Below are 27694 nucleotides of genomic sequence, written 5' to 3' on the forward strand. Positions count from 1 at the left end.
CACGGAAACCTGGATCAGCACGAACTGCAAGACCCAGAATGCACCGCGCCGGGAGGGTCGCTTCTCCATGGCAACGGCGCAGCCACCTTTACACCCCCCCCCCGTCCACGCGACAAGGATCTTGTGCGTCCCTCAGTAATGACGTGTCGCACGCTGAGTAGACTCGGGAAGAGAGACGCTCATGCGAGGGAGGCGGCCGGCGCGAGCCAGGTAAAGGCGAGAGCGGGCGGCTGGGTCGGTGCCCCGGCGCCTCGAGGGGCTCTGGGGGGGCCCGGTGCCGCTCACGCGCGTTTGGCCCGGCCGCCCTCGGTCACCACGATCGGTGCGGCCGGGGCCAGTTAAGCCGAGCGGGGCTTCGACCCCCCCTCCCACCCCACCCCGCGCGCCAGGTCCCAGCGCCCCAGTCAGGGAGCCGGGCCCGGCCCGCGCGACAGCAACCGCCGCTGCGCGGTGAGCGCGGGACGGGCTCGCTCCGTAACTCCCCCTCCCCCGCTTCCAGGGCAGGGCCCGGCCTCCCCCGGGGCTGAGGTGAAAGAGCGGGAAGGTGGGGAAATGGCGCGGGGGACTCGGACCCCGGCGAGCAGAAGAACGTGGCAGGGCCTGCAGGAAACTCGGGCTGCTCCACCGGCAGCGTGGTCACCCCCACGCGTTCAAATATCCATTCCTGCGTGTGTCCCTCCCGCAGCCGGATCTCAGGAGACTGGCTCAAAAGTCACGAGCTCTAAATGTTATCCCCATCTGCCCTCTGAGTTGTGAACCTTCAGAGTTCCCATTTTCAAGCTCTTTTCTGGAGGGCTAGAAAGACTTCTTTAAATGAGAGTTGCGATTCTAAGGGATTCACATAACTCCAGTTTTTCAGGATTTATGATCAATATTGAGTATTGGGGTACATCTCAAATTGTGATACATAAAAATCACAAGTTATCAACTCTGCCCACGTTATCCTATTCCTTTGTCTGTCAGTCATTTAATTTGCCTTTTTAAACCAAGCTATGCATTGAACAGAAGTTTTCCTTGAACTGTCCAGATTTTTTCCCCTGGGTATTTACTATCAGGGGCTCTTTCACCTGCACATCTACCAATGTGATATAGGCCATCATGTGCCAGCAATGCCCCTCTGGCCAAACGGGACAGTCTCTACCCAAAAGAATAAATGGACACAAATCTGACATCAAGAATTATAATATTCAAAAACCAGTAGGAGAACACTTCAGTCTCCCCGGACGCTCAGTGACAGACTTAAAAGTGGCAATGCTCCAACAAGAAAACTTCAAAACCAGACTCCAATGCGAAACCGCAGAACTGGAATTAATTTGCAAACTGGACACCATCAAATTAGGCCTGAATAAAGACTGGGAGTGGATGGGTCACTACAAAAACTAATTTTCCCCCTGCTGATACTCACACCTTCTTGTCAACTGTTTGAAATGGGCCACCTTGATTACATTGAACTCATTAGCACTACAAAAGTGATTTTTTCCCTCCCTTGTCAACAATTGAGAATAGCCCATTTCCACCTTAATTGAATTGGCTCTTTAGCACTGACCCCCCACTTGATAAGGCAACACTCATCTTTTCATATGCTGTGTATTTATACCTTTATTGTATTTTCCACTCCATGCATCTGATGAAGTGGGTTTTAGCCCACAAAAGCTTATGCCCAAATAAATTTGTTAGTCTCTAAGGTGCCACAAGGACTCCTTGTTGTTTTTACAGTTAACTTAGAATCCCGCACCGCCCCCCCCCCCCAATGTTTGTGAATAGTTCAGATTATTATTCCCAGTGTACATTACCTTGCATTTATGGACACTGAATTTTATCTGCCATTGTACTATCTTGATTTATGTTCCTCATAATCTTCCTTAGTCCTGACTAATCTAAGTATTAAAAATAATAATTTGTATTGGCATCCAGAGGCCCTAGTAAAGACATGGGTCTCATTGCAGTAAGTGCTGTACAAATACAGTGAGGGACGGTTCTTGTCCAGAAGAGTTTACCATCTATAGAGGGTGGGAGAGGAAATGGCACCACTGGGAAATGAAGTGACTTACCCAAGGTGTCACAACAATAGAACTAGGAACAGATCAAGGTCTCCTGAGTGAAAGTTCATACCATAATACCTGTCTTGTGAGCTACTTCTTCCCCCACTGCTACTAATGGATCTATTGCAGGTGTATTGGAATCCCAAGTAGCTTTAGAAACAATTAATTTACTTTTCCATTTCCCTCAATTACTAAGCTTTTACAGATACAAATATTAACCCAAAATCTTGATGGAGAAAGACCTACCTAAATAATCTCTTTCTTTAAAGGACGTGGACACAGCCTGCCAGCTAACCAGGATGAAGCTGAGTCTCTCCAAAGTGGTCAGTGGGTGTCGTCTTGGGACACTGACAAACCTTGGCAAGAATGGGGTTCAAACCATGGAGCTTCCAGGCTGCCTATTGTATACCAAAACAGGATCCCCACCACACCTCACCCACGACACACTGCAGGCAATTAAAGGGGTTCCTGCCATTGTACAACTCACGCTTTCAACTCTGTAAGTATCAAGCCTAGCTGGGACACCGCTTTTGTGTTCTCAGTTTCCCCATTGGAAACAAGAAACAGTACTTCCTTGCTTCACCAGAAGCGTTTGAGACTTACCTCATTAAAGTTCGTCAGGACAATGAGATCATAGAGAAACAGCTATTCCACCTCAGACCACATGATGTGACAGCCCCAGCTAACGAGTATTGACATTTTAGCTCAAGATGTAGCTGCTCATGATTTTTACCAGTAGAGGTCCCTGATTCAGTCACTAGTGTGTTGGCCAAGATGTTGACCATCACACTCTGCCTTATGGTTGGATTTCTTGGGGATGGATGGGTTGCTGCGCATTTGTTGTAGGTGAGAGCTAAGAGCAGACATATGTAAGGGGAAGCCTTTTTTGAAAAGTGAACAGGATGGTGTAAATGGCCTTTTCCTGTTTCTTTATGACTTTTTGAAAAACTCTCTAATGAGCACTCTCATCTAATTCTAAAAGCTGTAGTCTTAGGCTGCATGTACTTGACAAAAACGGGACCTGTAACTCCCCACTTGTGCAGATCCACTGTGGTACTAATGGTGGAAGTTGTAGTGTAGATAGGGTTTATGCTTCTTTTCCATTATCTAGTCTAATCCAAATTTGGACAACACTTCAGTAAAGAAGCCTGAGTCTTCTCTATATGACAGCTCCATCTTGCAGGTACAGGGGCAGCAAGATCTGTGAGATTTGGTGTAGTGATGATGTCATTCCTCCATCTGACTCCATTCTGTGGCTGAAACTTCAGGGCTCTTTTTGGAAAGATTGGAGTGTGTCTTCTAATATACTGAGGAATTAGCTCATCCACAGTCCTCTCTGCAGGCTCATTCTCATTATTTTTTTTTTTCTAATGTGTATTCTTTTATGTTTGGACACAGGGTAGAACTTCACGAGGTCTTGGAGGAATATAAAGAAGGAATTGGGAAATTTATAGGTAAAATTCTGTGTGTGTGTGTTTAGATGCAGTCTGATCCCATCTAATGCATCCTCTACACTTCCATGTTGTTTGGTGCAATGAATTAGGGCACGAGCCATCCAGCCCTAGAAACTTGAGTGCAAATCTGTTGTTGATCCCAAGTGAGTTGTGTGAGAAGCTCTTTTTTTTTTTTCCTATTCAAAGTGGATTTAATGCAGTTGTAAACTATTACACTCACTACAGTAGAGACTGAAGTTCTCTTATTCACAGTTACAGCTTCTCCCACAACACCCCAGGAATGGGCTTCAGCACTCACTTGGAGGGACCTAACTCTGGGTTAAGAAGGGAGTTGAGTATCGCTGGCCTTTTCAGTCCTTGGCCTTTGTGCTGTGAGTGTTAATAAGTGCCATTTGTGATGATTTTTTTTGGTGATGTGAACACCTCTCCCCTTAGAAACAATACTAAGAACAACTTTCTTCACGTAGTCCCCAGATAGTACAGCTTTCAGGTCCCTGCTGATCTGGGCTAGGTTATTTCCCCCACAAAATAAGATCAGTTTGATACAAAGCCCTTATTCAGCCTCGGCAGTGCAGAGCAGCACAGGACCCATCAGTCTCACTTAAAAAGTGGTAGGCTCTCCTGATAGGTATTCTTGCCTCTAGAGTAGATCTGTTAACTGAAGGAACTGTTTTGGGTGGCTGTCTGGAGAAGGAACCATGTTACAGGCCTGCAGAAATCCCTGAAGGGCAAGCTTAAGGATGTGAACAAACTTATCTTGCCATCCTTTCGGACCAGTGGGGAGCTCATATTTACCTATCCCACCAAACTTCTCCTTATTTTGCTCCCTTTGTTCTCTTCCTTTTTTTGCTTTGATCCATGGTGGCTGACTGGCTACAGGAATGCTCCTTTTGTTTTAGGAAGTTCAGGAGTTCAGACCAGTTGTGCCCTTCACCCCCCAGTAGCCAGGGAAAGAGAAGTAAGGGCTCCAGGGCCTTTCACCAGGGCACCACTTATCTACCTTAGACATACACTTCCTATGTTCCTCTTTCCCCACTGCATATCAGCCATCTAGCAGCACTGAACCAGGGTCAGTCATCCTCTGTGGTCCTCAGGACTCCTTAAAGGCGCTGTTTGTACATGAAACCTTAACTGTGGCGTTTCCTGGTTCTAGAATTCTTAACACTGAAACCTTTGAGTTCTCCTGATGTAATTTTTTTTATGGTATGTACATAAATTTGTCATGTCCCCTCTGTTGATTAGGGATATATTTGTGTGAGTAAAGGCCTGACTCTGCATTCCTTATGTATCCAAAACGCTTACTGGAGGGAGTTCTGCGTGCAGAGAGTGCCCAGTTAGGCTTTTGTGTGAATATATTAGTTATTGGGGATATTCAGTTCTATACAATATGGCAAAGACTTTTAAAACCATCTTGAGGATTTAGACACCTTTCATTAATTGTAGTGGAAGTTATGGTTGGAATTTTCAAAGGAGTCTAAGGACCTTAGGTGAAATTCACACCCCAGTGAATTTCAGTGGCATTAGGGTACCTAACTCTTTGGGCTCTTTTGAAAGTCATAGCCTATGCATCAAATCCCCTAGATCAGCGGTTCTCAACCTTTTTCTTTCGGAGGCGCCCTCAGTATGCTATAAAAACTCCACGACCCATCTGTGCCACAATAACTGTTTTTTTGCATATAAAAGACAGGGGCTCTCACGAGGCTACATTGCTCAGGCTTTGGCTTTGGCTTCAGCCCTGGGTGACAGGGCTCAGGGCCCTGGGCTTCAGCCCCATGCAGTAGGGCTCTGGCTTTCTGCCCTGGGCCCTAGCGAGTCTAACCCTGACCTTGCTTGTAGGACTCCCTGAAACCTGCTTGTGGCCCCCCAGGGGGCCCTGGACCCCTGGTTGAGAACCACTGCCCTAGATGGCTTTGAAAAATCTCTACCTGTGTCTATTAAATGGAAACCTTTATTGCATTCATTGCATCTAGCTTGTTCTGTTACATGTGAAATGATCATAAATCTCTCATTGCTACAGCTCATTCTGCTATCTTGGTGTATATATTGCCCTTCCTTTAAACTCCAGGTCTGAGACTGGTTATGTCACCCAGCCTAGATGATGTCAAGTGTCAGATGTCCCCAGAGCATTCATTCAGCGGACAAGTGAGTCAGCTGTCATTGCGTCTGGTTTATTTTTGGCAGCAGTAGCATTAATCAAGTAAACAGTCCAAAGGCTACACATAGTTTGTGGCGTTATATAATGCTACTCCTGTGGTTTTCTTCTCCCCTCCCTGTAACTAAGCAGAGTGTGGACAGAGCTGTCCAACTGAATGTTTTGTTGCTATGGAGATCAAACAAGCCATGTCTGTCTCTGACAAAGATGTCAGGTGTGTGCATTTATTCCTGGGTTCCCTTTTTTGTAAATTCATAGCCATCTCTTAGCAAGCTGCCAACATAGCCATAGTGGTCTACAAGATTACAGCTGACATTTATTTTTCTGTTGTGCCTCCAGGTATGCCAGAGTCAGTGCTGTACTGCTCTCTCCATGACCCCGGTAGCCCCTGCCCACCTGGCTACAACAACAACAAGGTACCGTGAGTGTAAAAACTTATGAGAATCCAACGTAAAACTTATGTCTCCCAGATGCCAAAGAGTCAGTGTCCACATCTACCATTGTGTGCGCCCTGCTTAGCAGCTACAGAATGCCCTCTTTGGGGTTATAGGAAAGTGAACCAGTGTATGCTAGGATACAATGTCCAGATTTTCCCTACCATCTTCCAGTGGGGTTTAAAGTGGAGGTATCGTCAGATAGAGGCACTTTTTTACACATCATAACTGCTCCTGAGTGCCCATGTCCTGTCTGCTGACTTTATAGAGCCACACAAATATGGATGAGCAGACTGGATTCATGTGCAGTTGATTATATGTCAGCTAAAAAAGTCGTGGCTTGTAAATTGAGCAAATTTTCTCTGGTGTTATTGGCAATAAACATGGAGCCCTAGGAGACCACATAATATTTTTAGTCTCACTTGTACAGCCGTACATTCAGGAGGACCACATGAAGGGAAACTTAGTGCTCGTGGAAGGTGCTGATATGAGTGCCCAAGAACAGGAAGTGTTGTGTATATTCACAGATTATGTACAGCCGCAGTTCAGGCTCCTCTTGCACACTTTGCTCTGCCCTTACTGCTCACTGTCATGCCTCAACCATAGGGAAGCCCCCTCTGAGGGGCCAGGGGAGGGAATTTAATCTTTATGAACCATTCAGTCTTGGAAGTATCTGGTGAAGGTGTCAACAAAAGTGGGTAATTTTTTTTTGTGGTGGTGATTTTTGTGAAGAGGACACCTGGGAACTGGGCTGAATCCCACCCAACTAATTTCACACAGGCTACAGTGCTGTCAGATGGCAACAACTTTTTGTCGCTATTTGCTTAAGGCTGGATCCTGCTGTCATTGAAGTCAGTGGCAATTTTAACTTCAAAGGGAATAAGATCAGGCTGTTAGGGCCCAATACTGTAACTGGATCTGGACTGGCAGATACTCACCTTGGTATGAAGTCTCTTTGAAGTTACTGTGACTTTGGTCACAAAGATCTGCTTTGCAGAATCAGTGTCCCAGGTTGGATTTGAACCTGGGCCATCTCATTCCCTGTGGCTTAGTTTTATTAAATAAAATAGCCATTCTGGTAAAAAACCAAAACAGTGTTTATATTTTCCACATCAGCTTGAGAAGTGAAACAAATCTGATTAATTTCACGTTGTGGGTCTTGTGGACTAACACAATGCTGTTTATTATGGGTTTCCAATGCAGCAGAAGAGTGAATTTTATATTTAAATACAGAAAAGCTGTTCAGTGAACAAAAAAAAGTAATAACAATTCATGAAAACGTGTGTTCATATTAGATTTTGTAAAATCCTTTTTTTTTTTAAATGTAGAGGCCTAAATTACTTGGGCGTCCATGAAAAATCTAAGATCACAAGTGTAGCAAGACCAATAACAACTCAGCTGGAGCAATTGCCAGGCAACCCACACCACGTAATTACATTATCCACAGATAGAGGTGAAACACATTATGTCCATAGTGGTGATGGCTTCAATAACCCTTCCTGAGCTCTCTTGTTCAGGCTCATGCATGATGCTGAAGAAGGCTGGCACTTGAAGAGCAACGCCTTTGTTTGCTCAGAAGCCTGCATGCAAGAATTACAATGTTGGGCCAATGCTTTATCTTCCTGATATAAAAAGCCTACATGGGATAATATGAGAATAATGAAAATGGAAGATGAAGGCCTACGCGCACAGACATACTAAGAAGAATGGGAAAAAAAGTGAGATACCTTAATTTCAGGCCTCACATCTGACCACTTTGGAAATGGTGGAATTACCCTTAGGAGTGTGTGTATGTATAAGTTCACTGTTCAGAAACTTTTTTTTGTGTAGGCACTGCAAAATGACTTGCAATTTGTTTTGCCATAGTTGGCAACTATTCATGGAGTAGAGCACAGGGTGGCAATCAGGAGATCTAGGTGTTTTCTTGCTCTGCTACTGATTTGTTGGATGACTGTGGGGAAGTCACTTCAGCTCTCAAGCCTGTTTTCCCAACATCCTTGGGAGGTAGGTTAGTGTTGCCATCCCCGTTGTAAAGATGGGGAAACTGAGGCATTCGATGACGCGACTTGCCAAGGGTCTCACGGGGACTTAGTGTCAGAATCAGGAAGAGAACCCAGCACTCCTGATTCCCAGTTCCCTGCTCAAATCACTGGACCTTCATGCCTTATGCCAGAGGTGGCTGGTTTTCTGAGCTGTGTCCCTTTGAGAGCTTGTCCAGGGAATGTTATTGCAGTGGCAGGCATTTTACCAGGACCAATTGTTCCCCTGAAAGGTCTCTTAACCTCTTCAATTAACATCCATCCCTGTGTTCCCTTTGCTTGCGTTTGACAGACAGTGTCCATATGGGGATACGGAGGGCGAATGGAAATGACAGCTTCCAAGTTCATGAGCATGCAGCGTGCTCTCCAGCCAGATTGGTTTCAGTGCCTCTCTGACGGAGACACTATTTCTGGTGAAACCTCCAGAAAGCGGGCCAAGAAGTCTGTGGACCGGTCACTTTTCTTCCTGGATGAGTGCCTTCAGCTGCAGGAAAAATCACCGGTAAGGTCCAAATGTATCAGGGGCAGCAGCACTGCAGCTGCTTTTCTGTGTGTGCTGAGCCTTGTGAAGGTCCCAGCACGTGAGCAAAAGAACACCTAGTGCACACAGTGGGGTTAGACCTGGGTGATTTTAGGGCTGGAGTAGAGATGGAAGTCTTTAATCTATCCCCAGATTAGGCACAACATGGGCAGCAGCCTAGCAAACTTCTCTCATGCTGCCCTTGTGCCTCACCCTTGACCCAGATGGACTAACCTCTAGGAGTGAGGAGGAGTTCAGCCTCCATGGCTTTTAATTCCTTCTGTTTTCACAGAACACTGGTCTTCTATCCTTTAGAGTCACTTTGTATTCCTTGGTAGAGCAGGGGATAGGATTTTCTCCTTGTTCAGAAATCAGAGATCCCACCTACCCTGCCTTTCCATTTTATTTTTTCCAGCTTTAACTCTGTCAAGCCCTGTGTTGCCACCACAGTCCACCTAGCTGAGGGGAACTGAATAGGACTCATCAGTACCACTCCTTAGCCTTTCCAGTGGGTTTGAGAGACTTCCCCTGTTCCTAGTGTTGGGGGACATGCCTGTATCTGGACTAGCAAGGAGACCAGGGGCCTAGCCTGGGGCTGCCAGGGACTGATGCTAGAAATCCCTTGAAAGACCATGGGACATGCATAGTGGTGGGTGACAGCCATGGTAGCAGCAAGGCATTGGGGCAGGATCTCCCTAATGTGTTCTGCATTGATACTTGGCATTTCTATAGTGCCTTTGCCTAAGAAACACAAGGCAGGTTGCCAAAGGTGGGTTAGTTGTATTATCTCTTTATGGGAGATGGGGATAATGAGACCCAGAGATGAAATGAGTTGCTGGCAGCATCAGAAACAGAACCTTCATATTCTCCTGTTCTAAACCCTAGACTACACTATGATGGGTTGGGTCACAGAGACCCCCTTGGGACTGTCACCTGATGTGCTGAGACTACCTCTGAGCCCGTTTTTCCCTGCCAGCTTGGGACTTCAAAAACCCTGCCTTGTTGAGCCAGACACGTTAGCCTGCTGCAAACACAGACCCAGGTCTAAACAACGTCCCCCAAAGCTGCAGGCTTAACTGAGAACAATTCAAGAAGTGCTCCTGTCTCCAGCACCCAGATACCCAGTTCCCAATGGGATCCAAACCCCAAATAAATCCGTTTTACTTTGTATAAAGCTTATATAGGGTAAACTCATAAATTGTCCGCCCTCTGTAACACTGATAGAGAGATATGCACAGCTGTTTACTCCACCAGGTATTAATTACTTACTCTGGGTTAATTAATAAGCAAAAAGTGATTTTATTAAGTATAAAAAGTAGGATTTAAGTGGTTCCAAGTAATAACAGACAGAACAAAGCAAGTCACCAAGTAAAATAAAGCAAAACATGCAAGTCTAAGTGTAATACATTTAAGAAACTGATTACAGATGAAATCTCACCCTCAAGATGTTCCAGTAAGCTTCTTTCACAGACTAGACTCCTTCTTAGTCTGGGCCCAATCCTTTCCCCTGGTACAATCCTTGTTAGCTCCAGCTCAGGTGGTAACTAGGGGATTTCTCATGACTGGAACCCCTTTGTTCTGTTCCACCCCTTTATATACCTTTGGCACAAGGCGAGAATCTTTTGTGTCTCTGGGTCCCCACCCCTCCTAAATAGAAAAGCCACCAGGTTTAAGATGGATTCCAGTACCAGGTGACATGGTCACATGTCCTGGGAGACCCAAACCTTCATTCTTCCTGGCCTGACTCACAGGAAGGCTTGCAAGTAAGCAGAGCCATTTACAACCAATTGTCCTAGTTGATAGGAGCCATCAAGATTCCAAACCACCATTAATGGCCCACACTTTGCATAATTATAGTAGGACCTCAGAGTTATATTTCATATTTCTAGTTTCACATACAAGAATGATACATTTATATAAACTGGATGACCACATTCAGTAGATTATAAGCTTTGTAATGATACCTTACAAGAGACCTTTTGCATGAAGCATATTCCAGTTACATTATATTCACAATCATTAGCATATTTTCATAGAATCATATAGAGTGTAACGTCACATACACTACATCCTAACTGGTCCTAATTGATACATCTGAGGAAGGTTCAACTACCACTGAACCCAACGGTGCCCAGGAAGCAAATGTAGAGTGCCAAGTGTCCAGACTCTGGGCCAACCCAACAACTCCTGGATGGTGGTGGGCTTTCCTGAAAAAGATTTGTTTGGTGAAGTGCACTTCTTTTAAATTTGAAACTTTCACCTGGCCCAGGAGCTGCAGGACAGTGTGATGGTTGGAGTGATCGAAGGTGGAGACATGTTGGAGGAGAGACTCAGGTCAGCTAGAGAGACTGCTAAGCGACCTGTAGGTGGTTTCCTGCTGGATGGTTTTCAGGGACAAGCCATGGCCAAGGAGACCAAGCTGAAACTGATGGCTTCTGTCACAGCGGAGCTGCCGGAGGATAAACCAAGGTCAGATTTAATGGGGGAGAGATCAAAATCCATGTGTTCTACTGCAGGTAATTACCACAGGCTGCTTCTGGCCAGTGTCCAGGAAATCCATTTATTCTTGAAGATTCTTGAGTGAGCCAAATGCTGAGTCCTTTGCTATATAAGTGCTGACTTTGATGGCCCCAATTTTACTTGTAAGGAATAGTTGGTGAGAAATGTGGAACAGCCTACAGTATGGATATGATCTCTTCCTTTGGGGAGGATTCAGGGTTTGGGTTCAAACCTATTTCTAGACAGAATCATGGGTGGGATTGGTATGAGCCCTTCACCTTTGGCCTCCATGGATCATGACTAACTTGGAATATAGTTAAAAACAGTTTCAGTCATTGCAATCTGGAGTGAATGTTTATCCACCTAGCAAAAACTCCTACCTGGTTTGCTGTAGCTGTCTCCTCTCAGAAGACTGGAATATCGGGGGGCTGTAGATTTGGAGTGAGAGGCATTGGCAGATGAGGATGGGGAACGCTTGTATGTTGCCTGCATGAACTGTGCCTGGCTCCAGCCGTTAGATTACCCTGAATCTTATAAATGATAGACACTCATTCAAGATTCCCAGAAATGTTTATAAACATGCCAGAGGCTCCAGAAAACACAATCCAGTGCATGCCAAGAGTGCCAAGATAGTGCAGTTGGAGTCTTTTGGGAGGAAGGGGTAAAAACAGATGCCTCATTTATACTCTTCTGTGGCTCTTATGGAGCTCATGTTTCAACTCAATGAATGCTGTCTTTTACAGTGTCTTATGAGGAGAATGATTCACATTCTGCTAACTCCTGTAGCTGAGCTTCCTTCTGAGCACCCCTTTGTCCTGACCACCTTCTAAGACTTGTACCCTCAATTTATGGTGATCAAAGTGTAGGGCAGTGCAGGAGCATGGTTCTAGCCTTGCAGTTATCTTTTGCTCAGAGGTACTTTGAGTTTGGAGCTCTCCATAGCTCGTGTTCCTGCCATCCAAGCTACCTTAAATAGGTTCCCCAATGAGCTGTAAAGTCTTATCAGTCCAACTAACCTGAGTGACTGTACAAGTGCATCCACCTCATCTATCAAATAGTTTACTTCTCTGTTTCAGATAAGTGATCATAACCGCTCTTTATAAGAGTAAAGGTGGGGGTCCTGCGGGTCCCGTGTGATACTTACACCCCACTTTCTTACATTTAGTTGTAGAAGCTATTTTACACACATGCACGCGTGCACGTATGCATGCCCATACTAAAAATGTGTTGTGTAGTTGGTGAAGAACAGCTGTTGTGTCCCACTCCAAAGATGGCTGCTTTTCTATGGTAAAGGAGTATAGCCTATGTACATGGTGTCTAAAGCCCTTTGGGATCTTTTAGGATGAAAGATGCTACCAAAACCTATTGCTTAGAAGGTTTTGTCTTCTCATTTTAACCAGAGCATTCTTAGAAATCTCAGCATCTGCAAGAAAGGTTATACCCTTGCCCTCTATGAGAAACATTGCAGTCAGGGACTCGATCACATGTATAATAAGTACTGATTGTTTAACTATTAAATAGCATTTTCTTCCTATCTGGAGCAGGGAATGTGACAAAATCATCTTGTAAACTTTTCCCATCCATGTTCTGTGCTCATACAGGATCTTATGTAATTATGGTCAGAAAAATGACTGAAAATGGCACCTTATTACTGCACTTTTCAGTCTCTGTGTATTTTCCTAGTGATCTGTTTAGTTCATTGCCGTACATTAGCTTTTACTGTTGTCAGCACAGCCAGTGCACCTGGGGGAAAGCACGACTATTATATTCTCTTCTGCCTCACCCATGCTCGAAAAAGCTGCCAGCTAAATTAGGACAGGAGCAGTATCTGTGTTACCACTGATGGCGTAAGAGGCAGGAAGAGCCCAGCTGGATTGCCAAGTCCCGGAGGAGTTGATAGTGCTGGCTGTTGGGGGAAATTGCCTCTTAGGAAAATCAGCTGAAAGGAAATCCCCTTGTGTGAACTGGGCACATTAGAGCTGGACATGGGGAGGGGAGGACAACTGAGCCCTCCCACAGTGACTTTTCTCATTAGTGCCTCCTCATGCAGACAGATCCCAAACACTTTGTAAAGTAAATATGTGCTTCCCAAAAGGGGAATGCCTTCCCACTGCTGAGACGTATCATCCCCTAATACCCTTTGCACCTGTTGGAATCTACTCCCAGAGCCTTCCAAATACCTTCTACTGAGGATCAGCTGCAGATTATCTCCCATGCACCGTGATGGGACAGCAGGGTGAAATAAATATGAATTCCTTTCTTTGCTCTGAGCACCCAGTTCTGTAAACACGAATAACATTACTCCCATGAGTAGTCCCACTGCCTTAAGGAGGACTACACACAAGTAATATCACTCACGTTACCTATATGTTTGTGGGTTCTGGTTTTGGGGTGGATTTGTGACTTTGTTGCTGGATTTCAAAAGGACCCTCCAACACATGGAATGGTACTTTGCTAGTTAGGAGCCTAATGTATTAAATAAATCCCCATACTTGGTAAACATTTGCTACCCCGGGCATAGAATGTGCAACAAAGTATCTGACCCAGAGCGTAAGGTATGAGATGGCTCGTGAGATAGAATCAATGTACATGGGTGTTGAGGAAGTCAAATCACTTTAAACACAATTGATAAGGTTTTGACATTATCCTTGAGTTAATGTGTGGCTGGTATAATCTTCTAAACAAAGGCAGAACAGTGGGCGCTGTATACCAGACAGATGGAACGTGGGAGAAGATGGTCTATCGCCAAGCATGAGACCATGTGTCAACTTTCACCCTGTTTAATGACAGCAGGGCTCACATGTTAACTGTTTTCACTGGGTGAAACACATTCCAGTGAATTCCACTCTTGGGATTTCTTATGCCTTTCCTGAAGCATCTGGTGCTGGTCACTGTGAGGGGCAAGATGCTGGACTGCTTGACTCTCAGATCTAATCCATTAAGGCAATTCCTATGTACCTATGTGCTCTCCTTGGAGAGAGACTGCAATGACCCAGTAAGTTCCATTCAGTACACTTTAGACCTATATTGTTGTATCTCTGTCTTAGACTCATTCATGGTATTGGCAAGCCGGATGAGGTACTGGAGTGCATCGAAAGAGGAGTGGACGTGTTTGAGAGCTTTTTTCCCTACCAGGTGACAGAGCGGGGCTGTGCCCTATCCTTCAGCTACGATTACAATCCTGACCCTGAAGCTGCAGGTAGATTTTCATGATAACCTTGCCATTGTGGTTGTAAGCTGATGTAACAGTGGTATCATGTCCAATATAGTTCATGCTCCACAGTCATCTTCCATGTGCCTCATTTGTCACAGGAAAAAGTATCGTAATCACTGGAGTCAGAGAAGAACAGCTGAGTCCTGCTCGTTCCAGGGGAGAAGTTGCTTTGGGTAGTACTTGGGATGAAGTTAAGCAAAGAGAACTTGAGACCTTAATTTAGGACCTGGGTTATCCAAATCCAGTTAACCAAAACATAGTTATACATCCTCTGAGGTTCATTGAACAGAAGCCTTTGTATGCCTGATCCTGTCATGTGTTGAGTCCCCTCATCTCCCTTTGGGCCTGCGCCCATTGGAGTCTATGGCAGAATTGTCCTTCCTTTCAGCAGGACAGGATTGGGCCTATACATTTCAATGGAATTTGAAGGGGACACCTGGCAGTGTCAAATTCAGTGTGTAATGTAGCTCCTCTCTCCCTCTCCAGCTGGGCAGTGTTGGGGATGCCAGTCTTCTTGGGCAGTTTCTTTTTCCCTGCCTTTACCCAGTTTGCTCCCTTGATTAATATAAATGCTTCCAAAATAATGCAGGTTAGTCAAATCCCCATGACCGAAGGTATCTGCTTAAATGAATAAGTAAAGGCTTGGTATTACACATGGTCCCACCAAATGTCTGAGCAGTGCAGAGAGACTGTCATCCTTCCTATACATAAGTGTTTTAATACAAAAAGGTATCTAACAGTTCTCTTAATGGCTGGAATCTAGTTTTGTTTTTCATGCCTGGGTAATTCAAACCAGCTGAATAGACTTGCAGCACATTTGTTGTCTCACTGTTTCCTTGTGCTCCCTCCTCCATCCATCTGCATCCTTGTGTCTCATGTCTTATACTTCGGTTGTAAGTTCTTTGGGCGTAGGGACCACCTTTTTCTTTCTGTGTTTGTTCAGTGCCTAGCACAATGGGGTCCTGGTCCGTGACTGGGCCTCGTTGGCACTATCACAATACAAATAATATATCATAGTAATAATTTCCCAGAAACATCCCCTCTGACTTGAGAGCAAGCCAGAGAAATTTCAGATGCCAAGGTAATGATTTGTGAAAGATATGTGCTGCTGAAAATTCCGGTCTGGAATCTTCACCCATAACTGCATTATCACTGCCACCACAGTCCAGACTTTCTGACTTAAATTGTTCGCCCTCCCCCCGAAAAAATAATCAAACTCAGCAACTTCAAATAAAGTGGATTGGATGCACATGAATCCCTTGTCAACTCCAGCAGAATCTAAATCTAAACTGTGGTATGTAAGCTGTTTAAATCAGCCTCTGTACCAGAAGATTGGTGGATAGCTAATGTAATGCTGATTTTTAAAAAAGGCTCCACAGGCGATCTTGGCAATTAAGCCTATCTTCAGTTCCAGGCAAATTGATTGAAACTATAGTAGATTATGGTAAAGAACAGAGTTATCAGACACACAGATGAGCACGATATGTTGGGGAAGAATCAATAACTGTGTTTGTAAAGGGAAATCATGCCTCACCAATCTGTTAGAATTCTTTAAGGGGGTCAACACAAGTGGACAAAGGTGATCTAGTAATATAGTATACTTGGACATTCTGAAAGCCTTTCACAAGGTTCCTCCCCAGAATTTACTAAGCAAAGTAAGAGGTCATGGGATAAGAAGGAAGGTGTCTCATGGATCAGTAATTGGTTAAAAAACAGGAAACAAAGGGTAGGAATAAATGGGCAGCTTTCACAATGGAGAGAGATAAATAGCAGGGTCCCCCAAGAATCTGTATTAGGACCAGTGCTGTTCAAGATATTAATGATTTGTCTGGGAAAGGGGGTGAATTTTGCAGACAGTACAAAATTACTCAAGATAGGTAAGTCAAAAGTGAACTGCAAAGAGTTACAAAGTGATCTCGCAAAACTGGGTGACTGGGCAGCAAAATAGCAGGTGAAATTCATTGTTGATAAGTGCAAAGTAATGTATGTTGGAAAACATAGTCCCAACTATACATACAAAATTATGGGGTGTAAATTAGCTGTTTCTATTCAAGAAAGAGATCTTGGAGTCATTGTGGATACTGTTCTGAAAATATCTATTCAGTGTGCAGCGGCAGTCCAAAAAGCTAACCAAATTTTAGGAACCATTAGGAAAGGGACAGATGATAAGACAGAAAAGATCATAATGCTGCTAAGTAAATCCATGGTACTCCCACACCTTGAATACTGTGTTGAGTTCTGGTCATTCCATCTCAAAAAAGATATATTAGAATTGTAGAAATCACAGAAAAGGGCAACAAAATTGATGAGGGGTATGGAACAGCTTCCATATGAGGAGAAGTTAAAAAGCCTGGTACTGTTCAGCTTAGAAGAGAGACAACTGAGGGGGATATGATAGAGGTCTATCAAGTCATAAATGGTGTGGAGAAAGTGAATCGGGAAGTGTTATTTACCACTTCACATAACAATAACCAAGAGGCACCCAATGAAATTAATAGGCATAGGGTTTAAAACAAGAAAAAGGAAGTACTTCTTGATACTACACACAGTCAACCTGTGCAACTCATCACCATGGGATGTTGTGAAGGCCGAAAGTATAACTGGATTTAAAAAAGAATTAGATAATTACCTGGCGGATGGGTCCATCAATGACTGTTAGCCAAGATGGTCGGGGACACAACCTCATGTTCTCTAAACCTCTGACTGCCAAAAGCAGGGATTGAACAACAACGGAGGGATCACTCAATAAATTGCCCTGTTCTGTTCGTTCCCACTGAAGCATGGCACTGGCCACTGTCAGAAGACAGGATACTGGGCTAGATGGGCCATTGGTCTGATCCAGTATGGCCGTTCTTATGTTACGTAAAATAGATCAATAATCCAGGTGATCAAACACTGTACAAAATGCAATTTAGACTACAAGGATTTTTAATGACTTTAATAAAAGGAATTAAACTCAGATCAGCAAAAAACTATGCAGCTATGTTGGTTCTGAATTTTTATCAGATTAGCTGAGTCCCTCCCACCTCACTCTTCTAGTCTGAGTTTGATCACTTAAAATTTATTTGGCTTGACTGTTGTATGATTATTAAAGGGGGACAATGGAGATGGAAGTTCAGTCTGTGACAAGGGGCAGCTGAGATGCCTCTTGTCGGAGTATTTTTCACCTTTACTTGTCCGCTTCTGCCTATTGATGAAATGATATTGTTTTGTTACAGTCATTAAGCAAAATGGGATCCAGGATGCAGGAAAAAATGGCACTGAAAAAGACATAAATGAAACCTCAAAAGCTGACCCAGAAATAACTTCATTTGAGATATTTTTGAAGGAGAAAAGGTAAATGGGTTTGTGCGTGGTGGCTTTTAAATAGTGTCTGTAGCCTTCCCACTTTGAGCTGTGATTTCATCCTCCATGCACGGTCATACCTGGACAGTCATTGGACGGGGAATATCCATTGAATGGTTAGGGTGCTGCAGGAAATGTTGATCACTGAATGGGTGGCCCTCTTCCCTCTGAGTTGGTATTGGACAAATGCCCCAGATTGATACTGGGGGGAAATGCACTGCTGAATGTGTCATCTTTCAAATGACTTAAAACCAAGTTTCTGGCCATTTAGTTACTAAAAATCCTATGGCAATATTCACAGTATGTTGTGGCCAACTTGAGACTCATTGGAGAGTGCTGAGCCACCACCCATTGAAAACCAGGACCTTTTAATGTGTCTCAGGTTGGGCACCAAAAATGGAGGCACCCACGCTTCTGAACATTTTGGCCTATATTCCTTCTCTCGCTCCCTCCATCTGCCATAATTTCAGTTCTGTTAGCACTACACAAATGGTGAATGTAGCGATGATCTAATCTACCATCCCAGAGAATCCTGCGTTTCAGAGGCAGATGAAAAGATCCCCCATGTGGAAAATGATTAAAATATCACCGGTGTGGCACCCTCAGAAGACCCTCAGTTGCAACCATTATTCTGTTCAGCTAGGGCCTGAATCAAAAACCCTGAAAGACTCCCATTGATGTCAGTGGGCTTTGGGTCAGGCCCTTAATGTTTGCTCTCACATTATATCCGTGAATGAAACTGTTTCCCCTGTTCCCTGTCAGTTCATTTTAGTGTGTTGTAATGCAGCAGGGGTGTGACTTTAAAAGCAGTAATTTGTTGATTTGATAATCTAGTACAGTAATGCAAGCAAAGCTGTTATGACTTATTTCATGTGTGGATGTAATATCACCGCTCACATAGCCTGTCGACTGGCATTAAAACAATCCTTTACTGCACTCAGTTCATGAGCCTGTATGTAGTGCTCTTTGCAGTGCAGTTAGTGTCAGTCAGGGGTGGAGTCTGATGTGGTCTCCTAAGAGCTGGACTGAAACCCACAAACCTTTTGACGCAAGCCGTCAAACAGCTGCTATGTGGTAACTATGGGTGCTCCCTACTACTTGCAATTACATTTTTTTCCCATTGCCCTTTTACCCCCTCTACCTTCTTAGGTACCGGGATGATTTTGGTCCCTTGGTGCACGGATGCACCTGTTACTGCTGTCAGAACCATAGTCGAGCCTACGTCCATCACCTCCTCGTGACCAATGAGCTGTTGGCTGGCGTCCTGCTCATGATGCATAACTTTCAGCACTACTTCAGCTTCTTCCACTCCATCCGAGATGCACTGAGAGATGACAGGCTGGATCAGCTGAAGAAGCTCATCTTCAGGCAGGCACTCTAAGATCCAGGAAATGCATAGCCAGGCCAGTGAGTGTAGGGGAGAAGGGGTGAGAGAGAAGTGGGGAAGGCTCCATGTTGTGTCACTTCCCACTGGGATCAGGCTGGAGTGCCTGTAGTGCATTCCGGATTTGTGAGGCTAAATGACAGGAAAGGAGGATTTTCCCCCTCACACCAGTTAAGTGGAAGAATTGAGAGGGAGACTAGCTGGAAAAGACTCTCTAGAGTCTTGCAGGACCAGTGCAACTACCTTTGTATTCAGTGATCAAAAAGCATTCCTGGAGGCAACAGAACTCTGAGGCTTGGGGTGGGGAGAAAAAGAGACAGATGCATTATGGGAGACTCCCAGCTGCCATTTTGGGCTGTTGCTTCAACCTCAGTGAATGTAACAGATGAATGTCAGTCTAGTTAGGATTTGTATCTCTTTAAAGAAATCCTTGTGGGGGACAGGGGAAGGGAGAGTCTTCACGTATTTGCTTGGAGTGAGGTTCGTCCTCATCCTAACGCCTCTCTTAAGGCCACAGCCAACATTCCTCCTACTGATGTTGACTGCATGGGAGGCTTTCAAAGCTGTTCAATGCCAACCCCTCTTTGTCTTCTCCTCCGTGCTGCCTCACGGTTCCAGTCCAGGGAGAGAGGGATAGCATATAGCTATCTCCCATGTCGCAATTCAGAGCATTTGCCACTAAGCCAGCTCACCAATCCCCCTTGGTAGCCTGGGATCCTCTAACCGAGGTCTGGCTTTGCATACTACTGCAGAGCGTCAGCCACAGGGCTGGTTCCCATCCATGGCACTTTGGACATTTGATCTATAGTCTTTCTGGCTATATATTCTGCTACAGGGTTTTTTGACTCTGCCATTCTGCCTTTATGAGCTAGAATCTCACTCCCATACTGGCACATGGGTGGCACTGAACATGCCACAGTCATATCGGCTATATTTAGCTGCTGAGATCCTAGTGGATTACACAAATGCTGATGTGAGATGAAGCCACATAAATGATCGAGAACCCCACAGGACAAGGCATTGTTTTAAAACCATATGACTCCTTTTTTAATATTAATTTGCTCTGTTATATTCCTCTTACTAGGTTTTTTATGTCCCTTATACTGGAATCATTGATGTATTTATCTCATTTTATGAAAACATCAATAAAACTATTTTTCACACTCTCTGAATTGCTTCCTAGTCTGACCAACCAAACACAGGCCAAACAGTTTCCCTGTATAAATTCCTGCTTCATTCTTACGGCCTTAAAACCTACATGGAAGCTGCAGCTACACCTGTTTCTCTTTAAGAAAAGCTGCTCAGTATCACAGGGAAATTTTCACTTCTGTCTTCTGTCAATCCCACAAATACTACTACCTTCCCATGGCCTGATTTTATTAGGGCATTATGGATTTACATTCTTTTTTACTCCATGTTATGTGCCAGCCTTTAACTTCCTTTCCTGACTCTCTTGAGCTGTTGGCACATGCCATCATAGTGACAGGTTGTTTAGTTGTGGTTTTTTGATTTGACAGTAGATGGATTCATTGATTATTTTTCTTTTTCACCAATTGGGAACTAGGATCAAAACCAAAGCTAACATGAATGTTTACATACGCCAGTTTAGGGCTAGATTCTGAATGCCCCTGCATGGATATGCAAAGTGGAAGAGAGATCGCATGCTTCACACATTGTGAACCCAGAATTCCTGTGGTTGTGCTCCCTGAATACAATGTGCAGGTCAAAACAAACCCCAAAGGAGGTTGTGTGGGGTAGGGGCTACAGCACTGACTCTTCCTACCACCTGGTGCTCCCAGAAAAGGAGTGTGCATGCATCATCTCAAAAACGTGTGAGAATTGCACCATCCACACCAATCAAAGGCATTCCGCCTGAAAATTCCCTAAGCAGAATGCCTGTGGGAACTGCTTCTGCTGTGGAGCACCTCCACACCCATCCCCAATACCTGGCCTTAGATGTCTTAATTTGGTATGAATTATCATACTGGAACAGAGCAGTGGTCTCTGGCCATCGTTACAGGATGCAATAATCTCAAATGCCACTGAGAAAACCCAGACCATAGACCAGGTTGTGCTATACATGGGGTTAGTTGAGGGTGTTCAGTGACTCTGAAAAGAGTAAGCAGCTCTTTTCTTAATAACCTACCAACTTCTCAGATCTGCTTCCAACCAGATACCTAGTTTCATTTGGAGCCTATAATACCCTTCTCACTATAAGGCAATTTACCCTCCCTATCTGTTTAGTTACTGAGAAGCAAAAACTAAAAGGGATGGGAGTGGAGTGCTACCCTGGTACAGAACGCCATCTCTGGAAGCTTTCTTGGGTGGCTTGCTCCCCAAAACTACTGGAGGCAAGGGGTGGAAGTGAGTGGGTGAGGCACAGAAGTATAATGTTCTGCAATATCATCATCTCAGCTGCCCTGTTTAGCTCTGAGCAGCAGCTGTAGAATGTTGTTCTATGTACCATATGTGGTGGGGATAATTCACAGGGCCATGTGATAAATTATATTTACCACGCTTCTCTGACCACTCTGCCTGCACTCTGCTCACTATTTCATTGCTGCCAGGGCTGGTTTAGCATTCCATCCTCTCAGCAGTTTCAAAGATCTGCTTGTTTTATAAATTCAGATCAGTCTACCACAAAAAATATTTCCTCCTTTCCCCCAGATGTTTGATTTCTCTCCCCTCCCATAAATTATCCAGTCCTAATACCCATTACAGGCCATGTTCACTCCTGCATCAATGGCAGGTTTATGGGCAGATATCTTGTGACCCTGCAGGATTACAGAAGTTGTACCCCACTAGAAATGGGAGGTTCCCAGCTTTCCAACTGAATGGACAATTTCCTTCTAAACCTGGCTGGTCCAGAGAGCTTTAAAATCATGACACTCTTACAGATAGAAAATCAATGTTTTGTAAATTCTAGACGTGCTTTAAATAGTAGCTATTTTCTTCTTTTTTTTAACTGAGCCCTGTGCATTTTCAGTCATGACCTAGCCTTGCAGGCAGAGGGCTATAAAAACCAGCTCCAATAAAAAATTTAACCCCCCTCTAAGTTGTGTCTGAAATAGTTTTTCTATGGCTGTGTCTACACTACCCAGCTTTTAGCGACATGGCTGTGTTGCCACAGCCGTGCCGCTAAAAGTCGCTGTTAGTCGGCTCTCCTGTCAACAAAAAACTTCCACCCCCAATGAGTGGCGTTTGCGTTGTCGGCGGGAGAGCGCTCCTGCCGACAACACCCTGTTCACACTGGCACTTGTCGCGGCAAAACTTTTGTCTTTTGGGGGGGTGGGGTTAACACCTCTGAAAGATAAAAGTTTTGTTGTTCAATTGCCAGCGTAGACAGCCTAAGACATGGACAGGCTGTATAGAATTGATGGTGCAAAGCAGTCCAAAGGATTAATCGGTGCTGCTTTGAGGTGACCAGCATAATTCACTAGTAGCTTCATCTGTCCTCAGCGTGCGCTGTGCATAGGCTAGCTGCGTTACTGTCGTAGGCATGGTAACAGCAATCAGACAAAGGGAGTGGAGTTAGAACCCTCTGATAACTTGGTTATAGACAGACCTGGCTCTGGCATGAAAGGGGATAAAGAAGAGTTAATATCCTACGGCTTCTGCTCTTTCTGCTTTGAAGCTGCCGCTGTACGAAGGGCGGAGGGTACAAGATCATCTACCTCCATCTTCCCATTAGGGCATATCAGATGGGAGATGCAGGGGCTTCTGTGCTGTGAGGTGAGAGATGAAAGCTGGCTGCTCTGTTATTTCTACATCCATTCAGTCTAATTAAACAGATAAGGAATGAGATCTGTGAAGACAAGAGAAAGACTGACTATCTAAGGCTTCTGACAATTTCTATAGGTCTCTGTCTCACTACCTCTATCTCATTAAAAGTGCAGCAGAAAAACCCCTCCCCTCTCCCTTGCTTAGGCCCCCCCCCCCCCCCCCCCCCGCAGTTTTTTTTATGCCTGTATGCGTATGAATACTCCACAGAGCACTTTGTGATTGTAGTTTCGATGGAGGGGGCTCGCTGTGTTGTTGACCTGGCTTATTTAAACTTCAAGGCTGAGATTTCCAAAGCTGTTTCTAAGTGACTTGGATGCTCAAGTCAGTTCACATTGAAATTAATGGGAATTGAGCATCTAGATCCATTAGACAGCTTTGAACAACTCAGCCTTAATATTTTCCACCATGTATACCACATTCTAGCCAAAGGGATGGCATAGGGGTCTAAGTATCAAGTCTGAAGCACCCAAATGCTCTAATAGAACCTCAGGTGTGAAGGTCATCCGTTTATCTTAGCCTTTCATCCTTCCAAGGTAGATTCACAGCAGTTTTCAGCACGTGGGTCCTTTAGAAAAAAACTTAAATACCAAGGTCCTATCTGCTGTGCTTAGACATTAGATCCCACAGATGTTTCATGTGGGAGGGGTTTGTTCCTAGATCCTTGGCCAGACTTTTTCCTGCTCCCTGTATTCTGCTGTGCACCCGCTGACTGCTACCTTCCAGCTCAGTGATGGCTGCATTTCACTGGGGCTGTGTGTTGTGATGCACTCCCTTGGTCTGAAGGGTGCTGTGTAATAATGCTATGTACTTATGTGGACTTGAAATGCCCCCATGGGATATAGCTCAGAATTATCCGTATTTTACAAACAGGGAAACCGAGGCACGGAGAAGTGAAGCGACTTCCCCAAGGTCTCACAGCAAGACAATGGCAGAGCTGAGTGTAGGAACTCTTGATTCCTAACCATGTGCCTTAATATTGCCCTTTCTAGTTGTATTGCACTCTGCTGCACAGAGCTGTACTTGATATTTTGCAATGTGTAAGAACACTTTTGTGTGCTGTATGTAAAAGGGGTGTCTTCCTTATTTCTTAGGAAAGTTAGATGCTAAAATAGAGGAGGAGAAGGTGGTTTGGAACAGAACAGGGATTGGGATGGAGTACGTGTCATGGCTTTCACAGAGTGGATGAGGGAATGGAGATAAGGTATCTGGGGGATGGAGCAAAGGTTGAGATGGTTTGGACTTGGCAAGGCCTGCACAGAATGGAGTGGGAGTTGTTCAGAGTGCCCACAACAGGTGTTGCCAAGACTGCGGTAAAAGTGTTACTGGGAAATACATTTCTAATTTCTTTTTTCAGTTTCTCTCCTTTTTTTTTTTTTTAAAAATAGTGGGGAGGAACTCTTTTGGTGTTGAGAAAGTTCTAAACTAGGGCTGTCACACTATTAAAAAAATTGATCACGATTAATCGCGCTGTTCAACAAAAATAGAATCCCATTTATTTAAATAATTTTGGATGTTTTCTACATTTTCAAATATACTGATTTCAGTTACAACACAGAATACAAAGACTACAGTGCTCACTTTATATTTATTTTTTATTACAAATATTTGCAATGTAAAAAACGAGAGAGTATTTTTCAATTCACCTAATACAAGTACTGTAGTGCAATCTCTTTATGATGAAAGTTGAACTTACAAATGTAGAATTATGTACAAAAAAAGTAAAACATTCCAAAGTAAAACAATGTAAAACTTTAGAGCCTTCAAGTCCAATCAGTCCTACTTCTTGTTCAGCCAGTTGCTCAGACAAACAAGTTTGTTTACATTTGCAGAAGTTAATGCTGCCTGCTTCTTGTTTATAATGTCACCTGAAAGTGAGAACAGGCATTTGCATGGCACTGTTGTAGCAAGATATTTACATTCCAGATGTGCTAAAGATTCGTATGTCCCTTGATGCTTCACCCACCATTCCAGAGGACAGGCGTCCACGCTGATTATGGGTTCTGCTTGGTAACGATTCAAAGCAGTGCGGACTGACGCATGTTCATTTTCATCATCTGAGTCAGATGCCACCAGCAGAAGGTTGATTTTCTTTTTTGGTGGTTTGTGTTCTGTAGTTTCCGCGTCAGAGTGTTGCTCTTTTAAGACTTCTGAAAGCATGCTCCACACCTCATCCCTCTGAGATTTTGGAAGGCACTTCAGATTCTTAAACATTGGGTTGAATGCTGTAGCTATCTTTAGAAATTTCACATTGGTACCTTCTTTGCATTTTGTCAAATTTGCAGTGAAAGTGTTCTTAAAACGAACATGTGCTGGGTCGTCATCCGAGACTCCTATAATGTGAAATATATGGCAGAATGCAGGTAAAACAGAGCAGGAGACCTACAATTCTCCCCCTAAGAGTTCAGTCACAAATTTAATTAACGCAATATTTTTTTAACGAGCATCATCAGCATGGAAGCATGTCCTCTAGAACAATGGCCAAACATGAAGAGGCATATGAATCTTTAGCGCTTCTGGCACATAAATATCTTGTAATGTCAGCTGCAAAAGTGCCATGCAAATGCCTGTTCTCACTTTCAGATGACATTGTAATTAAGTGGGCAGCGCTATTTCACGTAAATATAAACAAACTTGTTTTTCTTCACGATTGGCTGAAGAAGTAGGACTGAGTGGACTTGTAGGCTCTAAAGTTTTACATTGTTTTGTTTTTGAGTGCAGTTATGTAACAAAAGAACTACACTTGTAAGTTGCACTTTCATGATAAAGAAACTACACTACAGTACTTGTATGAAGTGAATTGAAAAATACTGTTTCTTTTGTTTATCATTTTTACAGTGCAAATATTTGTAATCAAAAATAATATAAAGTGAGCACTGTATACTTTGTATTTCGTGTTGTAATTGAAATTGATATATTTGAACATGTAGAAAAACATCCCAAAATATTTAATACATTTCAATTGGTATTCTATTGTTTAACAGTGTGATTAATCGCGATTAATTTTTTTAATCAAGATTAATTTTTTTGAGTTAATCGCATGAGTTAACTGTGATTAATCAACAGCCCTATTCTAAACCAATGCTGCGTGTCTGACTAGAAGGACAAAGGGCTGAAATGGAACTGATGAGCTTCAAGCTTGTGCTTCCAGAGAAGCTGGATGCTCTTGCTTCACACTTGATACTCAGGCCCATTATGCCATCCTCTCCCAACCCACAGATATCTACAAGACAATCAGCCACCCACATTTACCCAGCCGGTTCACACACTGCGGTTGGATAGAAATGCTGTCATGCGACAGCCAATTCAAGGTGCCGGGTCACCCGAATCCACTTCCTCGTGACATCCAGGCTCCTTGTTGCTGACAAGGCAGTGACTAGTTGATGAGAAAGTCGCAGGGTGAAATGGCGAGCTGTTCCTGCCTGATTAGAAACAGCCTTTGCTGTACTGTTCAGTTAGCCTCATTTGTGGCTATGGGATAAAGCTTATTAAAACTGACAATGATTCCTGGGGCAGGGAGCCAGAAAGGTCTGCCCCATGTTGCTGATCAGACAGCAGCCTGGTTTTGCGTCTTAAAGATATTTAAGTAATTATGCTGATATTAATTTTTAATTACATTAATTCTCTTGTTGGCTGTGAGGTTTTTTCCCTGCCTCATATTCCTGGGGGGTCAGGAAGGTGAGAGATACAGCTTCTGCCTGGTGCTTGGCAGCAAGAAGACACTTACCCATGTGTGACCAAATTCATGAGACAGTCTCTCATGGGCCTTCCTCACTTGCCCCCAGCACTGTCACGTGGTTAAAGCAGGGAGTGGAACTAAGAATCAGAAACTGTAGGTTCTATTTATGGCAGTCAGAGAGGTGCTGAGCCAAGGAAGGGCGGATGTGGTGATGGTCAGGGAAGCAGTGCTGGAAGGGCTTTTGCCCTGCAGGGGGCTGAGAGTGGCTAGTTTGGGACTAACAGAGCTGGACTGAATCAGTAGCATCTGACCTTGCAAGGACTCATTGAACAAAAGCTAGAAGATACCATGCTTAGGATTTGTCCAACCTCAGCCTGCCAGTGGGTGATTCTGTATGATTGAATATGACCATTGATTTAATTGATATTACCACTTTATACAGTTGCAACAAATCTTGGACAAAGTATGTCATGTAAGGTGTCAATGGAAAAGTTATGATTTGCTAAGTATGATTATCCTGTTTATATGCGTGTATTATCTTTGTATCTGAAGTTATGAATACATTAGTAGCTTACACATGTACTGTATTCCTGGGTAACACTCACCAGGTAAAATTTACATCAAGGCCAGACAGCTATGTGTTGATGGCCCTGTAAGGACACTTCACTCTAACAATGGGCCATAGAAGAAACTCATCCTACCCAGTAAGCCTTCCTGTGGACGCCTTAGTAAGAATATGGGCAATGGCTGCCCCTGTGAGTATCAAAGCATATAAGGGCATGTTATATGCTCTTGTTACCCTGGACTCCATCTTGGGCAAGTAACTTTCCACAAACTGGTGTGTGAGCTTTGTTGTGAGACAGTAAATTTCCAGGCACGTGGCAGAGGATATAAAAGACCCCTGAGAAATCTCCATTTTGCCTCTTTCCTGCTCTGGACTGTGGATTTACAACTAAAAGGAGCATTTTGAACTATGGACTGAGGACCTACCAACCTCTTGGAAATTACCAGAGACTTTACAAGCTAGCAGTCTGTAACATCACTGCTACAAACCTAAAATAAGGACTTGCAATTGTTTTGTATGTATATGATCTATTAATCATTATTAACTCTCTTCTTCTATTATTAAACCTTTACCTTTTAGTTACTAAA

The 27694-nt window shown here is 43.9% G+C and overlaps 1 protein-coding gene across 6 annotated transcripts; it reads left to right on the top strand.

Moving 5' to 3' along the window:
• Window positions 1–48: 48 nt before the first annotated feature.
• QTRT2 (queuine tRNA-ribosyltransferase accessory subunit 2) lies at window positions 49–27694 on the top strand. Of its 6 annotated transcripts, XM_043538668.1 has the most exons (11): window positions 51–210; window positions 2312–2541; window positions 3441–3496; window positions 5562–5638; window positions 5988–6064; window positions 6815–6911; window positions 8414–8623; window positions 10911–11110; window positions 14188–14339; window positions 17573–17690; window positions 18849–27694. In XM_043538668.1, the coding sequence occupies exons 1-11, from the start codon at window positions 139–141 to the stop codon at window positions 19078–19080; spliced, it is 1521 nt and encodes a 506-aa protein (XP_043394603.1). In that variant the 5' UTR covers window positions 51–138; the 3' UTR covers window positions 19081–27694. The 6 variants fall into 6 exon arrangements, with proteins under 6 accessions (XP_043394601.1, XP_043394603.1, XP_007062147.3 ...); XM_007062085.4 differs by lacking the exons at window positions 5562–5638; window positions 6815–6911 and having other exon boundaries at window positions 53–210; XM_037909113.2 differs by lacking the exons at window positions 51–210; window positions 6815–6911 and having other exon boundaries at window positions 2482–2541; window positions 5514–5638.

This window comes from Chelonia mydas, chromosome 1 (genome assembly GCF_015237465.2).
Source record: "Chelonia mydas isolate rCheMyd1 chromosome 1, rCheMyd1.pri.v2, whole genome shotgun sequence".
NCBI lineage: Eukaryota > Metazoa > Chordata > Testudines > Cheloniidae > Chelonia > Chelonia mydas.

What these genes read in the sequence shown, in the direction of transcription:
- QTRT2 (XM_043538668.1), top strand. Translation starts at nt 139, where the DNA reads ATGACGTGTCGCACGCTGAGTAGACTCGGGAAGAGAGACGCTCATGCG. An exon ending in TTTGTCGCTATTTGCTTAAG is followed by an intron (nt 6,912 to 8,413) that starts GCTGGATCCTGC and finishes TGCGTTTGACAG; the next exon opens with ACAGTGTCCATATGGGGATA. An exon ending in AGCTGCAGGAAAAATCACCG is followed by an intron (nt 8,624 to 10,910) that starts GTAAGGTCCAAA and finishes CACCTGGCCCAG; the next exon opens with GAGCTGCAGGACAGTGTGAT.